Source organism: Punica granatum, chromosome 6, assembly GCF_007655135.1.
Source record: "Punica granatum isolate Tunisia-2019 chromosome 6, ASM765513v2, whole genome shotgun sequence".
NCBI classification, from domain to species: Eukaryota; Viridiplantae; Streptophyta; class Magnoliopsida; order Myrtales; family Lythraceae; genus Punica; species Punica granatum.
Window position 1 is genome coordinate 23,256,260 of NC_045132.1, and position 21,356 is coordinate 23,277,615.

Genomic DNA, 21,356 nt, shown 5'->3' on the forward strand with positions numbered 1-21,356 from the left:
AGGACTTTTCGTCCCGAGGACGCAGTAAAGTAAAGGGATATACGGAATTTTAGATAAATAGACAAAGAAGTTCAGCTGCCAACGTGGATCCTATCCCATCTTTATCAGAAATGGGATAGTAATCCGTATAACGAGAAAACGAAAGGCGCCAAGATATTCTATGACCAAAGGCCTTGTCACGAGCGGCATTTGAACCAGTGCTTTCCAGATGCATGATCCGAATTTCAGCCTTTCTGATTGTGACTTAAAAAAGAAAGAAGAGAAAGAACTGGGAGTTGGCACCTACATAACTGGTTGCTTGCTTACCAAGCCATCCTGGCAAGCTCCCCCAGTTTGATTATTATTCTTGACTTGACTTATTATTATAAATACTACTCACTATCCAAATGAAAGACGATCGATTATCTATCCAAGAAGATAGGGAGTCCCACATACGAGAAAAAGTCACAAATAGAGTTAAACAGAGTAACATTGCAAAGGCATAATGATAGTAGGGTCAGAATATCCCCGCCCTCCAAACCGGACATGAGGGTCTCCCCTCATTCGGCTCTCCGTAGGGGAATCTCCACTCGCTGCTTCCCTTAATATCCTCCCTTTACCACATCATGGGGGTTTACAGGAGATCTCAGAGGCTCGCTCGGAAAGATTGCTATACCATACCTTTTGACTCAACTCTAGTAGTCACTAGACTCACTGTAGTAGTCAGTCGGGCTGCTCTTGCTGAAATCATTACTCACTCATTCTCCCGTGCTCTAGCAATTGTGCTCCCTAGACCACTACCATGTAATTAGATAGGGACAATCAATCCGTAGTGATGGGAATCTAGGAATGAATGGGGATCCCTATCAATATAAAAATGTTGAATATAGAATTGGTTACACTACCTTTCTCTCACTCAATAGATGGTGTTGGTCTGATACGGTACAGTACAATACGAGACGATGTAATGCAATGGGATGGATGGTAGAAATGCTTGATTGAGATGTGAAAATGTCAGCGTAGAAATGCTTGATTGATTTCTAACATATATATATATATACACAATTCCCATAAACTTCATTGTTCATAGTATGTACATGTATTAGAATAGTAAAGTTTAGTTGAAAGAAGATTGAGGATTCGTGAAATTCCTATATATAAATATATGTATTTTGTAAGGTACATTTATGCCCTAAAAGTATATTTATGAAATTTACCCAAAAAAATATTTACCGAAAAAAGTCTATTTATGAAATTTGACCTTCCAACTTACTTGATTTGATTGTTAAGATAGGATCCCCTTACATTAAAGAAACTAGTCAGTTGCCTCGGTCAATGCACGAGCCATGGTCCTCTAGCTGGTACTAATGTGAGCCACAGTCCTCTAGCACGAGCTACTATTGGCTCGACTATGATAAGGTCTTATAAAAGCGACGTACCAAATGCGGGATTTTGATTAGTCGATAAACTAATTGTAATATTGTTTATATGCCAAATGTTCAACAGTTTTAGTTTGTTTAAGGATAGAGACAAATGACAAATGAGAAAGGAACGGGATTCCAGGAAATTTCAACAGCTCAGGATTTTATTAAAGATGGGGAGGAAGAATTGTTGCCATAATAAGAAGCAATTCAATTATTTTATGTCAGAGTTCGTTGTCTGTTCCCTGCAAATGATGGATCGATCTATCAGGAATCACGTTCCGGATTGGCAGAAATGTGGCGCTGAATTTGATGATGAGATTATTATTAATTTAATCAATTAATTGAAGAAGAGAGACCTTTGAGGATATTTTCGTGATATAATTAACAATCACAGAAAGATCCGATGATGCAGCCTGAAAGGCAGGGATTCCAACGTGTATCCCTTAATTTTATACTCGACAGGTCCTCGCCTCGCATTACATAAAACTTGAGGTATCTTTTTCGGCCTTTCGGAGATCAACATCGATTGGCCTTTCCATCATACATAGCTTGGAATGGCTATGTATGGTCTATCATAGTTTGGAATGGCCATGTCACGGGAATTGAAAACTACTCACGTGCAAGGTTGATAGAATCGCGATTCTACCTAGAATCGATCGAGGGTCGTGAAATCGTGAATCGTAAAATCGAATCGTGAATAGTAAGATTCTACATATAATTAAAAAATAGTATATATATATATATACACACCAAATCCCATGTCAGAAATAATATAAGTAAACATCAAATGATAAATCTTGTTACTTTTTATTTCGTTCGTCAAAATTAAATGGTGCTTAGTCTTCACAAGAGAGCGCTCCCACTATAACAACCTCAAATGAAAATTGATATAGTACTGTAATCACGGATGTTTTTTCTCCCTAACTTCTTCTTGGTCTATCCCTTCTTGGAATCATTTTTGCATCTAAAAAAGTCGAAAAAATTTCAGCCTAAATCATCTCAAACCATACGGCAATCAAGAATCGACCGAAACCCAATTCGAAACAGTTCCAAAAATTTTTCAAGTCCCTATCACTTACAGTTAGAAGACAAGTTTCAAACTTTTCATAAAATAAGAGAACCGATGAGCAATACTGTTGCACAATGAGAGAGATGAGGGGGGAGAGAAGGGGGACATATGACTTTGGGTTGAAACTAGAATCGTAGAATCGGTCTGATTCTACGATTCTGTGATTCAAATTGCGATTCAATCATGATTCTACCTTCTCGATTCATGCCATAGAATCGGAATCGGTAGCCACCCCTTGAATCGTAAAATCGTAAGATTCTACGATTCGAATCGCAATTCTAACAACCATGCTCACTTGGCTCCTTATCCAATTGATTAAAGTGAAGATTTTTTATATGCACTCTGGTATCCGAAATTCCAACGTGATTCGATTAATTCAGTTCAAATTGGGTTATCATTGATATGGACCTTAGAATAGGGCCCCTAAACCGAAGCCCACACTATGGAATCGAGGCTCAAAGCCCAAGCCCATGATTGCAATAGAATGTTTGACCCGGAACCAGTTAATGTGGAGTTTCAAACCCACCAACGGTCAAACAGAGATAGATGACTGCCAGTGCCAGACATGATCAGGGGCAGATAGCCGATTCCTCCATTCTTCATTTTACTTCAGATGACACCATCCAATTCAGATAACTTCAGTTGGACGTTCCACTTTTGAATTGATTTCATCCACGAAGAGATAAAATTCTCTCAAGCATGAATTTTTCTTCATGTATAATACTTGAATTCGTTATTTTATTTTAAAATAATAACTTTCGAATCGTTTAAATCAATTCATATTAATGACAAAAGTTTTTTTTTTGTGAACAATAAAAGTGAAGTTTTTTTTTATGAGTAACAATAAAATTGAAATTTGATTAAGTAATGTTTGAAAATGTCGTCAAAGCATATAAAAAATTTTATATACTAATGGCCGAACTAAATTGTCATAACATTGAACTTCTCTCATTGTGTTGTCACTTGTCAACTTTGAGATGGTTGTTTAATGCGTTGTAATTGCAATTAACGAAATGGAGGCCAGCAGGTGAGACGTCGAACTCCAAAAATTCAACGGACTCTGGCTACTTCGGTTCGAGCCGAATCGGCTCACTATTAAGTAAAACTCTTATAATTAAGGATTGTCTCTATTCACATGAATTATTCATGTGTTTAATTATTTGCAAAGGTCGATTGATGATGGGATTAGAGCCTGCTATATATTGAATAGTTTGACACATATGCCCCTTCAAAAGGACATATCTAATTGGGCCCAAAAATAAGAAGTCAACGAGTATATACTCCATAGTAAAAAACTTACGGTGTGTTTGATAGGCCAAATTTAAGTGTTGAAATTAATTTTTCAGCATTTAATTTAATTCAGCTTTATTGGTAAATAAAATTGAAATTGACTTAATTGATTAAGTTAAGTAAAAAATAGCACTGAAAAATTATGTCAAAATTTTCTAGTTATTTTTCTATTGAACGCGCTCAGTCGGGAGAATTTTTATTGTATTGCAGAATTACTCCTGAACTTTTGAGAAATTTTCAAATCAATCCATTTGCATCTTATGGGAAAAACCAGGAGAGAGAGAGAGAGAAAAGGAGGAATGGCGATCTAGAGGCAGGGGTGGTGATGGCTTAATCCCGACCACCGCAGCCAACATCGGGGTTGTCGCATACCTCCTGGGGTCGCAGGGGCCGCCGACAACCCCGATGGTGGCGGTGGTGGCCGGGATTGGGGCCACCACCACCCCTAATCTCCCCATCTCTCTGTTTTCAGTCCCAGCCGCCACCGCCCTAGACGAGGTCGCCGACTACCTCCCTATCTCTCGTATCAATCAAGAAAGAGAGAGATGGGAAGATCGGGGGCAGTGGTGGCCCCGATCTAGGCCACCACCACCAAACAAGGTCGCCGACTGCCCTTGAGGTTGTCGGCACCCTCGTCTGTGACTGTGGTGGCCAAGATTGGGGGGCCATCGTCCCCTTCCCTTTCTCCTCCTACAGATCTCGACTCTTTTTAAAAAAAAAATTCAAAAGAAAAAGTTAATCGTGGATAAAAGTTGAAAGAAGGAAAATGTTATGGCCATTATGTGATTATGATGTAATAATGTAAAATTTTTTAACACTTATTTCACTAAACACAAACTCAAACGAATAAGCACTTATTTCACTGGACACTTAAATATTCAATACTTAATTTTTAGTACGTAAAATTAAGTTGAAACAAACACACATTCGGTATCCAATTTGGCCTCATGGACAAGTCAAAGGTCTTGCAACAAAAAAAAAAGTTTTTCACCCAAAAGAAAAAATAATGCGGCCGTTTTTCTTTTTCGGTTTTCATTATAGGGGAAGTTAAGAAATTTAATATAGGAGAAGGAGTATTGAGAAGTACACAAAAATAAACGTGATTGGCCATAAGTCAAAATCACGAAAGAGAACAATTTTATTTATAAATAACTCAACGAATTACATAGAGCAAAATAGAGAAAAAGATTCCCCAATTTATCGAAAAGATAGGCCCCACTTTCCTGTTTCCAAACCGACGTGGGACGAAGAAATTGTGGGAGAATGGAAAACAAATGGTAGGGGGGCCTAGTGCATTTATTTTCTCTTCCTTCTTTTTGTTTCAATAAACAAGAGCTGGACCCGCCATAATACTAAAACATGTACATATACACATTCTATGGATACATATATATAATTGTAACAAAATAATTTTTTTTTAAAAAGCTTATTTAGGCCCACGCGAATATCATTGAACTCGGCTCGTTTAACTGGTGAGCTCAAGTCGATTCCCGGCTCGACCTCCATGAGAACGAGTCGAATTCGAGCTTTTGTCAAGCCCATCCCGAACCATTTACAAATAATATTATCTCATTTACACCCTAAAACAGATATACCATTTTCCCCTCTGAGAATACAAAGGCTTGTATAGAGACGAGAGTTTTCAAAATACGTAATACGTAAACTGTGCTTAAACTTCAATTGTGGAGTTACGAGGCTCGCATAGCTACGCATCAGTATACAACGCTCAGATTCATGGCTGCGAATTCAAGCAACTCTTCATCATGCACACACAAGGCCATATCCGCCTCGCTCAGGGTCAACCAGACCTCGATCCCCTCCCCATTCGGGGTGTTCATCAGCAAGATAGTGTTCTTGAACTCCGCATTCGCGACGCTTGCCCAGGTGGGCTTCCCTCAATCGAAATCCACCGTGTACATCGGGAACTTGCACCAGCTGCTGCAGTTGTAGAAGTTTACCCGTTCATTTGCCAGCAGCACCCCGTAATCTCTTATTGTTTTCAATGTTGCAGGGACCCTGAGTTCCCTTTAGAAGTTGCTCGATATACTGCTGCTGGTGCTCTCGGATTCCATTCTGCAAATGAAATACTAATGCTTGAAGCTTCAGCTTGGTCTCTTCCGTTTTCGCTTGGAAGTATGTCACCATGTTCCCCGCAGAGTTGTTTGGCAGTGGCGGACTGACCCGTTTCCGCAAGTTCACCCTTTGTACCAGGACAATCTGTTTTGGACTTGCCCTGAAGTCGGAAATAGAGAAATAAGGAAATCTTCCTGGTTTCAGTCGACCTTACAATGCAGCATCTCATGTAATCGAGACATACAGAAGCTTCTCTTTGACGCGCCTCCATTATGATGCCTCAGCTCCTTTGCGTTCCTGGCAGTATGTGCAATGGACTGAACCCCCGGCAGGTTTCCTTAAATTAAATACCAATTGACGCAGCGTTCAATGCGAGTAACCGTCACAGACCCCATTAATTCGCGCACGAATACCGGAACTACGACCTTCTATACCTGTTAATTCTACGAATACCAGGAAATAGGCATCAAACTCGAATCGATCCGAGATTGAACAAAGCACAAAAACTCTTAATTTTATTGATAATCCAAAAGACGACTCCTTCAGTCCTAGGGCTTACACAAAACTTAAATAGGGTTTAAGAAAACCTAAATTGCATAAAAAGAACTAAACTTTTCTAAAATTGCAAAAACACCCTAATTAATATAAATTGCCTGTTTGAGGCCCTAAACGATGGAATTTGTCTTAAATATCGATAAATCACGGCAAAGCGGTGAGTTTTGCTCCGGATGCCGTTTCCTTCGAAATAGGGTCGTCAGAACCTAATTTTCTCCAGGTACCGACTTGTCAGGTCTTCTGCCACATCATTCTCGCATGGATGGAGAGAATTCGCCCTCGAATCGTCATCATCCGAGCTATCACCTATGTAAGGAATCAGGTGCTTAACATTAAACACCTCGACAGTACGAATGTGGCTGGGAAGTTTAAGCCAATAGGCGTTTGAATTGATCTTCTCAACGATCTCCACATGACCAATCTTTCTAGCAGCGAGTTTGTGGTAGTCACCAGCAGAAAATCGACCCTTTGTAAGGACAGCCCAAACAAAATCGCCAACTTCAAACTATACGTGCCTTATCATTCGATCAGCAACAGCCTTGTATTTCATGGCAGCATTCTTCAAATTATTCTGCACAGCTTCATAAATCTCTTGCAGCCCGTGAACGAAGTCAGCCGCCTTACCATAAACCCTGGTCTTATCCGGCACGGGTAACAGATCAAGGGGACCCCAGGGGTAACAGAATATACCACTTGGAAGGGACTGAAACCAGTGCTGCGATTAACAGCGTGGTTGTGCATAAACTCCGCCGGACTTAACTTCTGATCCCAGCTCTTCATGTGCTCCCCTACTAAACCTCTCAGCAGATTGCCCCAGGGGGTAACAGAATATACCACTTGGAAGGGACTGAAACCAGTGCTGCGATTAACAGCGTGGTTGTGCGTAAACTCCGCCGGACTTAACTTCTGATCCCAGCTCTTCATGTGCTCCCCTACTAAACCTCTCAACAGATTGCCCAATGACCTGTTAACCACTTTTATTTGTCCATCTGTCTGCGGGTGATACGCCGTACTGAAGTTCAATTGGGTGTTTACCATCTTCCAAAGGCTTCGCCAGAAATGACTCAAGAAGCGGGTGTCCCTATTGGACACAATAGAGACTGGCAGACCATGCAAACGATATACCTTCCGAAAATACAACTGAGCAACTCGCATAGCATCAGTGGTCTTCTTGCACGGAATAAAGTGTGACATATTGGAGAACCTGTCAATGACCACATATATAGAATCATTTCCTCTTTGGGTACGGGGCAGGCCGAGGACGAAATCCATACTGATATCCACCCATGGCTGCGAGGGAATCGACAGGGGCATGTACAACCCCGCGTTAGTTGCTGTACCCTTGGACACGTGACAAACCTTACAGCGCTGCACGTACTTCTCCACTTCTTTACGAATTGTAGGCCATAAATACGATGATTGGACCAGCTGCAAGGTCCTATCTCTCCCCACATGATCCTCGTCGTGTAGCTGCTGAATAATGTGGGCTCGCAAACTACAATCAGGAATACAGAGCTGATTTCCCCTTAAAAGAAAACCATCATGCAACACGTATTATGTTCTTTCCCCAGCTCGAACTTTAGCTAGCGTCACAGAAAAATAGGGGTCGACTTCAAGCAACTCAGCAAAAGAACTAAAACCAGGTACCTCAACCGTTATCCTGCTCAGAATGCTACGCCTCCGACTAAGAGCATCTGCAACGCGATTAGTGACTCCGCTCTTGTGCTTTACCACAAAAGTAAAACGTTCCGGGTAAGCCACCCATGATGCATGACGAGCTGACACCTTATCTTGGTTATAGAAGTGCTTCAGGGCCTCGCGGTTGGTATACAAAATGAACTCCTTGTGAAAAAGGTAATGTCGCCAATGCTTCACCGCCTGCACTACAGCATAGAATTCCACGTCGTAGGTGTTGTATCTCACCTTCGCCCCCGTCAGCTTCCCACTGAAGAAAGCAATTGGCTTGCTGTTTTGGCTCAAGACAGCTCCAATCCCCACCTTCAATGCATCAGAATGCAACTCAAAGGGCTGCTGAAAATCAGGCAGGACAAGAATCGGAATGGTTGTCAAACGCTCCTTAATCTTCTGGAATGCCGTTTCTGCCCCCTTAGTCCACTCGAATTTGCCTCCCTTCATGCAGTCAGTTAAAGAAGCCATAATACTGCTGAAATGAGGAATAAATCGCCTGTAGAAGGAGGCTGACCCATGGAAGCTCCTGACTTCAGTAATGCTCGTTGGTCTAGGCCACTGCCCGACTGCTTCGACCTTGGACGAGTCAACCCTCAAACCATCAGCAGCAACAACATAACCAAGAAAAAGAACTTCTGAACTCATAAAAACACATTTCTTGAATGCCGCATATAGTTTCTCGCGTCGAATGACAGAGAGGACTTCTCGCAAGTGAGCCAGGTGTTGCTCGGGGTCGGCGCTGTAGATCAAGATATCATCAAAATACACAACCACACACCGACCAATGAAAGGCCGCAAAATTTGGTTCATCACTCTCATGAACGTACTCGGCGCATTCGACAACCTAAATGGCATTACCAGCTATTTATATAACCCCTCCTTAGTCTTGAATGCGGTTTTCCATTCATCTCCAACATGAATCCGAATCTGATGATAGCTGCTCTTCAAGTCCAACTTCGTAAAATTCCTGGCACCACTCAGCTGGTCAAGCAGATCATCCAAGCGAGGAATGGGAAAACGATACCTGACCGTTATCTTATTGATGGCTCGACTGTCTACACACATACGCCATGATCCATCCTTCTTAGGCACTAGAAGTGCCGGGACAGCACACGACCTCATACTCTCCCAAATAAACCCTTTCGATATCAGCTCCTCCACGTGTCTCACTAACTCTTCATGTTCAGCCGGGCTCATCCTGTAGTGTGGTCTGTTCGGAAGGGCCGCACCAAGCTGCAGGTCAATATGGTACTGGATGTCCCACAAGGGTGGTAGACCATTTGGCAGCTCCTCGGGAAAGACATCCCGAAATTCTTTCAAGATCGGTAAGGACTCACAAGACGTAAAACCCCCTTCCACAACCTCCCTGCCCACGAGAGCAAACATATACTCTGCATCATGCAACTCCTCTTGAAATCGGGCAAGGGACAGCAAGTTGGTTGCGGTAACCGAATTCGCAGGTTCGGGCTCGATAGTGTCCCTACCTCTGTTCGGTACCAGTACAATCTTTAATCCCTTATGCATGAAGTTGTATTTATTGGTCCGTCCATCATGGCTCACGCTCTTATCAAATTGCCAGGGCCTTCCCAACAACAAGTGACACGCGTCCATTATGACAACATCACACCACACGGAGTCCCTATACTGAGGGCCAATAGAGAAGGTAACCAGCGCGCGGTTCAACACATTCACTTCACTTCCTTTCTTCAGCCATGCCAGCTTATACGGTTTGGGATGTGGCCTACTTTGCAGGCTCAACTTCTGCACGGCCTCAGCAGATACGAAGTTCTCGCAGCTGCCCGAGTCTATCATGAAACGACAGACTTTATTCCCGATGGTGTAGGTGGACTCGAAGATGTTGTTACACAACCAGTCTTCGTCCGCAGCTCTCGGGGTCATACAAGACCTCCTCACCACCGGATTGGGTACTCCATCTCCAGTCACAATTTCTTCCTCCTTGTCAAACTCGACCTCTCCATCGCCTCCAGCTACATAAACTGCGTCATCAAACAATTCCTCTTCAATAAACATCACCCTTTTTTCCCCTTTTCTGCACTCAGATTGCCGATGCCCGGGCTCTCCACACTTGAAGCACTTCGCCCCGCTACTGCTCGGCCCAATGTTGGCAGGCCTCATCGGACGTCCAGGAACAGCACAATTACCGCCAGCTCGGACGGCCCCACCGGTTCCTGCAACGACAACACCTCCACCGAACACCCCGCTGCCCGTTCGCTTCTGCTGTCTTTCGATAATCAGGGCCCTCTAATGGGCAGAAGACACGTTAACAGGGTCGAACAAATTAACCGTGTCCTGTAGCTGCACTCTCATCCCGCCAATATATCTCGCCACCAGCTGACCCTCGGTTTCCTGAAGCTCGTTACGAGCAACCAACTGGTAGAATTCGTTGGTGTAATCATCCACCGACCTACTGCCCTGCCTCAAGTTCTGCAAGCGTTGGTACATGATCCTCTGAAAATTATAGGGTAAAAAGGTAGCCCTCATCTTTTTCTTCATCTTTTCCCACGATGTAATCTTCAGTTTGCCCATCCTACTACAGGTAAGCTTCACCTGCTGCCACCACGTCGACACCCTACCACGCAACTGAGTCGCCACAAGCTGTACCCGCTTGGTCCCAGGTACCCCATTGAACTCCAAAACCTCTTCTACCGTTGCCAGCCAATCTAGAAACTCTTCTGGCTGCAAACCCCCTTGGAATTCGAGAATATCGGTCCGAATGCCCGTCTCCCATCGCTGCATGTCTTCCTCGATTGGGCCTCTTTGCTGTCTTCATGGAATATCAGCAAAAAAATTCTCCATTTCTGACTCTGCATCAGTTTCCTCTTGATCAAGGTCAGAATTCGGATTAGGGTTTCTCCAATTCTGATACTCCACAAGTGCAGCCATCTGCTGTGTTAACTAGTCCACCACACGATCCAGCCTCTGATCCCTCTGCTGACCCCTCTGATCCAGCTGATCCAGCCTCTGCTCTAGATATCGTAGATTTTCACGGTCATAAACATCTTCCACACGATCCCTTCTCCTGGGCGGCATCGTTGATCCAAGAACGAACGCAGTTTTGATACCAACTGACGCAGTGTACAACGCGAGTAACTGTCATAGACCCGTTGATTCGCGCACGAATACCGGAACTACAACCTTCTATACCTGTTGATTCTACGAATACTAGGAAATAGGCATCAAACTCGAATCGATCCGAGATTGGACAAAGCACGAAAGCTCTGAATTTTATTGATAATCCAAAGACGACTCCTTCAGCCCTAGGGCTTACACAAAACTTAAATAGGGTTTAAGAAAACTTAAATTGCATAAACATAACTAAACTTTTCTAAAATTACAAAACACCCTAATTAACATAAATTGCTTGTTTGACACCCTAAACGATGGAATTTGCCTTAAATAAAGAAAAATCATGGCAAAGCGGTGAGTTTTGCTCCGAATGCCGTTTCCTTCAAAATAGGATCGTCAGAATCTAATTTTCTCCAGGTACCGACTTGCCAGGTCTTCTGCCACATCACCGATGGAGCATCTCGTGGGAATCTGGGTTTGGCGGGAGCGGGCGGAATCTTCTGTGACGAGAACAGGCATTGGGTTAGTTGTTTCATGATGAGAATTGGCATCACCTTTTCGATGATGGCGGAGCCTCAGGGTATTCTTGCGGGACTCAAACATGCATGGGAGTTGGGATGCAGAAGACTCATTCTTGAGGACTCCTAGGTAGCTTGGAATATCACTATTGGCAGGATGAAATGTTTTCCTTCTTGCGAAGGCTGGCGGATGATATTCGTTGTTTTCTTGATCAAGATTGGGAGGTCTCGTTACATCATGTCTTGCGAGAAGAAAAATCAAGTGCCAATTGCCTCGCTTGGTGAGTGGTCTCTCTTCCGTTTGGTGTTCATGTTTTAAATTATGTTTCTAATGGCTTAGGTAATTTGTTGTTAGGCAACATAGTGGGAGTTGTTATTCCCCATCTGTGTTTGGTGTAATTTCTTGATGGGCTTAGCCCCGTTAATTTACCAAAAAAATAATAATAATAACATTCCAGATAATTTCGAATTTTTAGCACTTTACTCATCAACCAAAATCAACTTAATGAATAAACACTTATTTCTTTAAACATTTAATTTTAAGTTAAAACTAACATATACTATTATCGTAAAATTCGCAGAACACCACGATTCGATGAGTAAAAGTTTATTCCCAGAACAACACAATTTGATGAGCTTCACGCTATTATCGTAAATTGCAGCCAGCAAGTATGCGCGGGTTTAGAGAGGCAAATGAAAGAAGCTCCTGGTCTTGTTCGAATAATTCCATGTCCTCTTCTCGTAGGGTAACCCATGCCTCTATCCCTTCCCCGTCCTTGGTATCCGTCAGCACCGACGTGTTCTTGAAATCCGAACTACAGCTACTCATCCAGTCGGGCTTTCCGCACCCAAAATCAGCTTCGTACAGTCCAAGCCTACACCAACTCGTGAATACAGATAAGGTGAACCCGTCTTCCTTCATCAACTCCCCTCCCGTCATAGTAGCTGTCCAGATCATCGAGAAACCGTCAGGCCCGCGAAGCTTCCGCGCGTAGTCACGGACGTACTCATCCATGCTCTTCCTCATTTTAGCTACCAAGCTAGGCAGGTTTGCCTCGTCTGATGTCCTATCCACTCTTGCCGTGTAGAACCCAATAAGGTTCCCAACAGAATCTTCCGGCATTGCAGGATCGAGCCGCTTGCGAAGATTCACGGTTTGTGCCAGAACAGAGGGTTTCCATGGTCCTGCATTCGACTCCAACGCTTTAATCTTGCATTTCCATAGCAGAGCGCACACGGCTTCGACCCTTGTTGGCCGAGGAACGACTTCACTGGCAGATTTCACCTTCAGAGCAGCGATCTTCTTGGCATCAAATAGGTACCTGACCGTAAGATCGGTTTTAGGAATGTCAATTATCGACTCACTAGTATTCTTCTAGGAAGTGTTAGGAAATATTATAAACATCACCTCCTTGTCCTAAGCTTTAGTTTCAACGCTTCGCTAGGCTGAGCTGTAGTCAACATCTTGGTCGGAGGAAAAACAGAAGCAGCGGTCAGATCTGGAGGTGCTACCTCTGTAGGTCCATCACGGGCTGAATGGGCCCAGCTCTTAATCAACGTGCTCAGAGTGGCAGCATCAGCCAGCTTGTGGGACGCAGAGATTCCGATGACCAAGCCTCCGCACTCAAACAAGCTCACCTGGACTTGCAGGAGGCTGCCGGTATACGCTTCCAAGGACATAATCCTTGCAGGAAGGAACCGTAACAGAACATCCGGCTCAGGCCGGGCAAGGACGTCTGCAAGGCTAGTGCCAGCGCAAACTCGGGCTTCCAAGAACTCTACTCCATTGTCATTGCAATCGATGCATATGTTGTCCCTGATTCTACCGGCAAACGGGTAGAAGTGAGTCAGGGTATTGGAAAGCGACGTCTTCAGCCGGTGGGATACCACGACATCTAACCCGGTGCCAGTGCCAGTGTAGAAGAGCACAAGAGGAATGTAGACCGCAGGTGAGAACTGGTCGAATGTCGAGAACCTGAAGGTTTTGAGGTGGTCCGGTGTGGGAGCGAATGGTCGAATAATTTCTTTAGAGATGATTTCTACCTTAATCTCCATGGCTATGGTCCCTCTGTAGCTTCAAACTGGTTGCACAAACTGTAGCAGCAGTCGTCATGCATATTATCAGACATTTTTGTGTATGTCATTTTCTATCCATCAAATAAAATTTCGTTATGTCTATTTCATTACGGCACGCTGGTCCCGTCTTTTAAGTTTGAAACGATCTTATCTCCAAATTTAAATTTGTTTTAACAAACAGGTTCATATCACTAATGTCACGACCTGAAAATTTCGTCAGAGTTTTCTCTCTATTAACTTGATATCCATTAATACATACACTAGTCACAAAAAAACTGGCTTTTTATAAACTCCCAAAAATATAAAACCAATCTAGTAAGCTCTAATATGTATATACGTCTCAAAAGAGAGTAATTTTCTTTTCTCAATCAATCACTAAACCAAACTAAATAAAAATTTCAGGTCGTAACATATTCAAATACATTATATATAAAAAGAATACTTATCAAATAACTAAGATTCCTACCTAGTCCTCCGAGCTGATCCCCGATATTGAAGGAGTTCTCCTGTGCAGCTAATCTAGCTCCTAGCTTATCTGAAAAATATATGTAGAGTGTGAGCTGTATCTTAGTGAGTACTTTATTCCAAAGCAAAATGATTTATTGTTAAATAAATATTTAATTGCAAACAAACAAATATTCAAATAAATAATACAATCACATCCAATCCAATTATCAGCTCACCCGCACACATGCACGGTATATATATATAGATACAAACTATAAAAATAATTATATCCAATACAGTAACTAAATTTAAGTTCTACTAACAAATACACACAACTGTTCCAACCATTTATTTAATATCCAATACCACATAAACATCAAATATCTATCCATTAGCATTCCATAGAAACTCACAACACAATCACCTGACAGATCAAACTCTGGCAACAATACGACTTTCACAGAACATTTTCAGACAATTTCAACAATCATCACGTCTCCAGCAATCTCAACAAACAATATACAGCACAATCAATCAATATAGCCATAGGGTTGCATTTCCTCGCAACAGAGTTATGACGGTACCGTGACCCCGCACATCTTATTCATATCATCCTCAACTCCTAATAGCCATATCTCATAAGCGGGAGTTGCCTATTAACCTCTGGCGATAAGAGTTGACTTCAATTTATATTCCGCCGAGTTGAGCGGCCGATCAGGTCCCTTTTTCTATTCTGCCGGGGTTCAGCGACCGATCTGGCCCATATTTATATTACGTCGGGTCCAGCGGTCGATCATGCCCTTATTTATATTCCGCCGGGTCCAGCGGCCAATCTGGCCCATATTTATATTCCGTCAGGTCCAGCGGCCGATCAGGCCCTATTTATATTCTGCCGGGTCCAGCGGTCCCATGGCTATAATTAAACAACACAAGCATAATCAATTACAACCATGACATCTCACCTCATATATCATCATACACAACCACAATCTCAATCACATTACAATGGCAACATGTTATTATGACATATCTCATACACAATCAGCATACACAATCACACTGCAAATCTCAAATCAAAATGAAACATAAAAGAGTAATATCTCTCAAATCAATTCACACAACATAGCAAGACTAATTTCTTAATCTTTAACTATTACAATATTTTTCTTAAATAATTTGTATAACTATAATACATCATTATACAAGGAAATAGACTACTCACATCATATATTCATACCAAATTCTTACTCCTGAATTATCACAATATTTCCTTTAATAATAGTCCATATAATTCTTTTATTCATATAACATATATATATATATATATTATTTTTCAAGGGAATAAAGTACCCACAGATAACTCCCAAAAATAAATCACCAAATTCAAGTTTTCGAGATGCATGGCTTTGGTATACTCCATCCCTGACAGATAATAAATTTAACAAGAAACCAATTTATAAGCATATATCACACCATTAAGTAACTAATCATACTCTTTGGCAGTAAGTTTATTTCCCTAAAAATTATAAATTATATTGCAAGCTAGTTCTCCATTTCAATATAACTTAAAATAGTTTTCATGAAAAAGCAATCCAATACTAGTATCTGGTATGCTTATTTAGCAATAAAAATAACGAAAGTAACACATCATTAACCCCCAATGATCTCTTTATAATTTCATTTTAGATAACTCTACAAAATAATGCTTCATGGAATGATGCAAGTTAGTCCCCAACATTTCCTATTACTCAAGTCACACCTTGACGTCCTCACAATTAATTAAAAATATTTAAAATATTCCCAAACAAAACTAGCATAAGCTCGCCAATTCACAACCCATAAGCATATAACTAGTTCTCTAATTCACACTAGGATCACCACATCGATTAACACTCATTATCATAAAGAATTACATCCTATATCATAATCTCTATCATAATTAGCTTAATCAAATTGTACAAAAACCAAACTCCCTCTCAAGGATGCAAATAATCAAATCTTATGAAACCGACTCAATCAATACCAAGCACATGCATTTCAATATGTAAATTGTCTTTAAGTTATCTGAAAATGAAAACAAAAAACCCAAGGATATGTTTCAGTACTCCCAAGACCCAAAAACTCGACAATTTCCATTTATTTCCAAAAAATACATCGAATACTTATATTTCCAGAAAAATCCCATAAAATTACTGAAATTGGAAATTGAAATACGAGTCATTAGGTGCAAAAATTAAGTAAAAACGGAGGTCGGGACGTGTTAGACGAGCCTCCCGAAGTTGCTGGGCTTCACAAGCAAATACAACACCAGACAACCTATCGGACCAACTTCTGGAGAGTGTTTTTATCTCTACAAAACTCAGATTTCTGCATTCTAGGTGTATGTGGAAACCTCAAACAACAGGCTTCAGTTTAGAATCAAACGAAAGTGAAAAATATGGAGAAAATAGGTCAGAAAACTAGCTCGAAATTCTCTATTCATCATTTTTGTAACTAACTTTAGAATGCGATATCTTTCAAACGACTCAACCAAATTCGGTTCTGTAAAATCCTATAGCATCCTAAGCACGTCTCCTATCGTCGTAGACAAACAAAATATCCTTAAACTGGTCAAGGAATCACCATACAGCTCAGCCACAAACTTAAACATAGCAGTGGGTAATCGAAATTAAGCCAAACCTCCCTAAACCGATCCAAGAATCATCCTGCAACTCAGTTGTCTTTCCCACACGACTTCCTATCATCAAAACCAGTCAAATTCTTCTTAAATCGAACAAAAAGTGGGCATGTAACTCAATCCATAATTCGAATCCGAATTCTAGCAATCAAAATCAAATAAATGAAGAAGTTGAAATAGCTACATACCTGACACACATGCAGATAATCCAATTTGAGTGAAACCAATTGGCCTCCATCACACTAATAGCAACACCCTATCTCTCCCGTGCTCTCTGTCTCTCTCTTTTTCTCGTCCTCTGCCCCTTCCTGTTAAGCCGGTTCCGAAACCTTCCTTTTCCCCTGAGCTCTCTCAGTCTCGCTCTCTCTCTCTCTCTCTTTCTCTAATGCTCTGTTTCCTTTCCTTCATTTCCCCTTCAGCTGAAACAGAACAGAAGAAGAAGGAAAGAGAAAGAAAGAAATGGAGGTGGAAAGTGAGGGAAAAATTGGCCTCCCTTTTTTTTTTTGTTTTTCCAGCCACATAAAAGTATGTAATATATATGCATATATATATATATATATATGCTGATGTACCTATATGTATAGGTATGCATGTTTTTAAAAAAATGTCGGGTCTGACCACTGATGAAATCATCGACGAGCCAAGTGCCTGCACCCACATAAAAAAAATTAAAAAAATAAGTTGTCCAGACCAATGATAAATTTTGGCAATTTAGTCATCCCAATTTATTGATCGATACATGTGTTCGACCACAACAAGGAAGAGGCTGCAAATTCTACTGATTGCGAACAAAAACTGAGTCGACTGATCAACCTCAGTCCACCCAAATTTTAATGATCCCTAATTTCCTTCATCTCTGTCCCCTTTCCTCTGATTTTCAAGTTCAAGAACAAATGTATTGAATTCTGCTGACTATGACAGTGATCGATTGTCCGTCCCCTTAGATATGCTACAGAGTCCAGCCCATTTTTTTGGGTTGCATACTGAGTCCAGACTTTACCTTGTTTTTGCAGATCTGAATAACTGCAAGCTGTCATTGAGAGAATATTTAACAATTTAGCAATCCCAGTGCTTGTGTTTTAGTTCCCAGTCGGGCAAGTTCCCGAACTTGTAACATCTTAGACCCAAGCATCGGTTTATAAAACGGTGCGAACGTGAACACGGCAAGTCACTTCACCATCGAGCTCTCAACTGGAATGAACCAACAATGAAGGTTGAGGTCGTTTCCACGGAGACCACCTGGACATCTCGTCCAACTCCTGAACAACTCAGGAACTTCAAGTTATCCCTCTTGGACCAACTCGCCCCTCCCCTGTTCACTCCCATCGTCCCGTTTTACTCCTCGAAGATTTCGGGACCGACTGCGGCACAGGCCCCCCGTTCAATACCTGTTCAGCTAACATAGGGTCCCCTTACATTAAAGAAACTAGTCAATTGCCTCGGTCAATGCACGAGCCATGGTCCTCTAGCTGGTACGAATGTGAGCCACAGTCCTCTAGCACGAGCCACTATTGGCTCGACTATTATAAGGTTTTATAAAAGTGACGTACTAAATGCGGGATTTTGATTAGTCGATAAACTAATTGTAATATTGTTTATATGCCAAATGTGCGACAGTTTTAGTTTGTTTAAGGATAGAGACAAATGACAAATGAGAAAGGAACGGGATTCCAGGAAATTTCAACAGCTCAGGATTTTATTAAAGATGGGGAGGAAGAATTGTTCTCATAATAAGAAGCAATTCAATTATTTTATGTCAGAGTTCGTTGTCGGTTCCCTGCAAATGATGGATCGATCTATCAGGAATCACGTTCCGGATTGGCAGAAATGTGGCGCTGAATTTGATGATGAGATTATTATTAATTTAATCAATTAATTGAAGAGAGAGACCTTTGAGGATATTTTCGTGATATAATTAATAATCACAGAAAGATCCGATGATGCAGCCTGAAAGGCAGGGATTCCAACGTGTATCCCTTAATTTATACTCGACAAGTCCTCGCCTCGTATTACATAAAACTTGAGGTATCTTTTTCGGCCTTTCGGAGATCAACATCGATCGGCCTTTCCATCATACATAGCATGGAATGGCTATGTATGGGTCTATCATAGTTTGGAATGACCATGTCAGGGAACTGAAGACTACTCACGTGACTTCTTATCCAATTGATTAAAGTGAAGTTTTTTTATATGCACTCTGGTATCCGAAATTCCAACGTTATTCGATTAATTTAGTTCGAATTGGGTTATCATTGATATGGACCTTAGAATAGGGCCCCTAAACCGAACAATAAAAGTGAAGTTTTTTTTATGAGTAACAATAAAATTGAAGTTTGATTAAGTAATGTTTGAAAATGTCGTCAAAGCATATAAAAAATTTTTATATACTAATGGCCGAATTAAATTGTCATAACATTGAACTTCTCTCATGGCGTTGTCACTTGTCAACTTCGAGATGGTTGTTTAATGCGTTGTAATTGTAATTAAAGAATTGGAGGCCAGCAGGTGAGACATCGACCTCATGACGATATCTCCCAATTAATATATTCAACTTGGATCAACTTGGTGTTTAGTTCTATCCATCGGTCATTTTCTATCCCATTTATTATATTCAAATATAATTTGATATGTTTTTTCATTGTGTGCCTTGTTATCCAAAAATTCAACGAACTTTGGCTAGTTCGAACTCCGAAAATTCAACTGACTCCGACTACTTCGGTTAGAGCCGAATTGGCTCACTATTAAGTAAAACTCTTATAATTAAGGATTTTCTCTATTCACATGAATTATTCATGTGTTTAATTATTTGCAAACATCGATTGATGATGGGATTAGAGCCCGCTATATTTTGAATGGTTTGACACATATGCCCCTTCAAAAGGACGTATCTAATTGGGCCCAAAAATAAGAAGTCAACGAGTATATATTCCATAGTAAAAAACTTACGGTGTGTTTGATAGGCCAAATTTAAGTGTTGAAATTAATTTTTCAGCATTTAATTTAATTCAGCTTTATTGGTAAATAAAATTGAAATTGACTTAATTGATTAAGTTAAGTCAAAAATAGCACTGAAAAATTATGTCAAAATTTTCTAGTTATTTTTCTATTGAACGCGCTCAGTTGGGAGAATTTTTATTGTATTGCAGAATTACTCCTGAACTTTTAAGAAATTTTCAAATCAGTCCATTTGTATGTTATGGGAAAAAACAGGAGAGAGAGAGAAAAGGGGGAATGGCGATCTAGAGGTAGGGGTGGTGATGGCTTAATCCCGACCACCGCAGCCAACATCGGGGTCGTCGCATACCTCCTGGGGTTGCAGGGGTCGCCAACAACCCCGATGGTGGCGGTGGTGGCCGAGATTGGGGCCACCACCACCCCTAATCTCCCCATCTCTCTGTTTTCAGTCCCAGCTGCCATCGCCCTAGATGAGGTCGCCGACTACCTCCCTATCTCTCGATTCAATCGAGAAAGAGAGAGATGGGGAGATCAGGGGCGGTGGTGGCCACGATCTAGGCCACCACCACCCCAAACGAGGTTGCCAGCTGCCCTTGAGGTTGTCGGCACCCTCGTCTGTGACGGTGGTGGCCGAGATTGGGGGGGCCATCATCCCCTTCCCTTTCTCCTCCTACAGATCTCGACTCTTTTTTAAAAAAAAAAATTCAAAAGAAAAAGTTAATCGTAGATAAAAGTTGAAAGAAGGAAAATATTATGGCCATTATGTGATTAGGATGTTAAAATTTTTAGCACTTATTTCACTAAACACAAACTCAAACGAATAAGCACTTATTTCACTAGACACTTAAAAATTTAAAATTAAGTTGAAACAAGCACACTCAGTATCCAATTTGGTCTCATGGACAAGTCAAAGGTCTTGCAAACAAACAAAAAAAAAAGATTTTCACCCAAAAGAAAAAATAATGCGCCATTTTTCTTTTTTTGCTTTCATTATAGGGGAAGTTTAGAAATTTATGCCTCGTTTGGTTTCATAGTCTTATTTTAGAATCATAATTCTAACGTAACTTTACCCACTACAAAACAAAATAACTCATACAAAGTCAAAGAGTGGCCCCATTAATATCACTTTTTTTCACAACAAAACAACATAACTCATACAAAGTCAAAGGGTTAGCCCCATTTATATCACTTTTTTTACAACAAAACAACATAACTCTTACAAAGTCAAAGGGTGGGCCCCATTTATACCATTCTTTTTCAAAATCAAAATCTGATTTTAAAATTCTACTATGAAACCAAAGGCAACATTAATATAGGAGAAGGAGTATTGAGAAGCATATAAAAATAAACGTGATTGGCCATAAGTCAAAATCACGAAAGAGAACAATTTTATTTATAAACAACTCAACGAATTACTTAGAGCAAAATAGAGAAAAACATTCCCCAATTTATCGAAACGATAGGCCCCACTTTCCTGTTTCCAAACCGACGTGGGACAAAGAAATTGTGGGAGAATG

At 41.1% G+C, this 21,356-nt stretch overlaps 1 protein-coding gene across 3 annotated transcripts; it reads right to left on the bottom strand.

Annotated features, from left to right (window-relative positions):
* Window positions 1–12,145: 12,145 nt before the first annotated feature.
* On the bottom strand, window positions 12,146–17,390 carry LOC116210075 (BAHD acyltransferase BIA1-like). Of its 3 annotated transcripts, none has more exons than XM_031543885.1 (5): window positions 17,073–17,390; window positions 16,887–16,940; window positions 14,227–14,295; window positions 13,093–13,778; window positions 12,146–13,006 (listed from the first exon to the last, which is right to left on the bottom strand). In XM_031543885.1, exons 4-5 carry the CDS (start codon window positions 13,737–13,739, stop codon window positions 12,331–12,333), a joined length of 1,323 nt encoding a protein of 440 aa, XP_031399745.1. In that variant the 5' UTR covers window positions 13,740–13,778; window positions 14,227–14,295; window positions 16,887–16,940; window positions 17,073–17,390; the 3' UTR covers window positions 12,146–12,330. The 3 variants fall into 3 exon arrangements, with proteins under 3 accessions (XP_031399745.1, XP_031399744.1, XP_031399743.1); XM_031543884.1 differs by having other exon boundaries at window positions 16,887–16,944; XM_031543883.1 differs by lacking the exon at window positions 16,887–16,940.
* Between the last annotated feature and the right edge of the window lie 3,966 nt (window positions 17,391–21,356).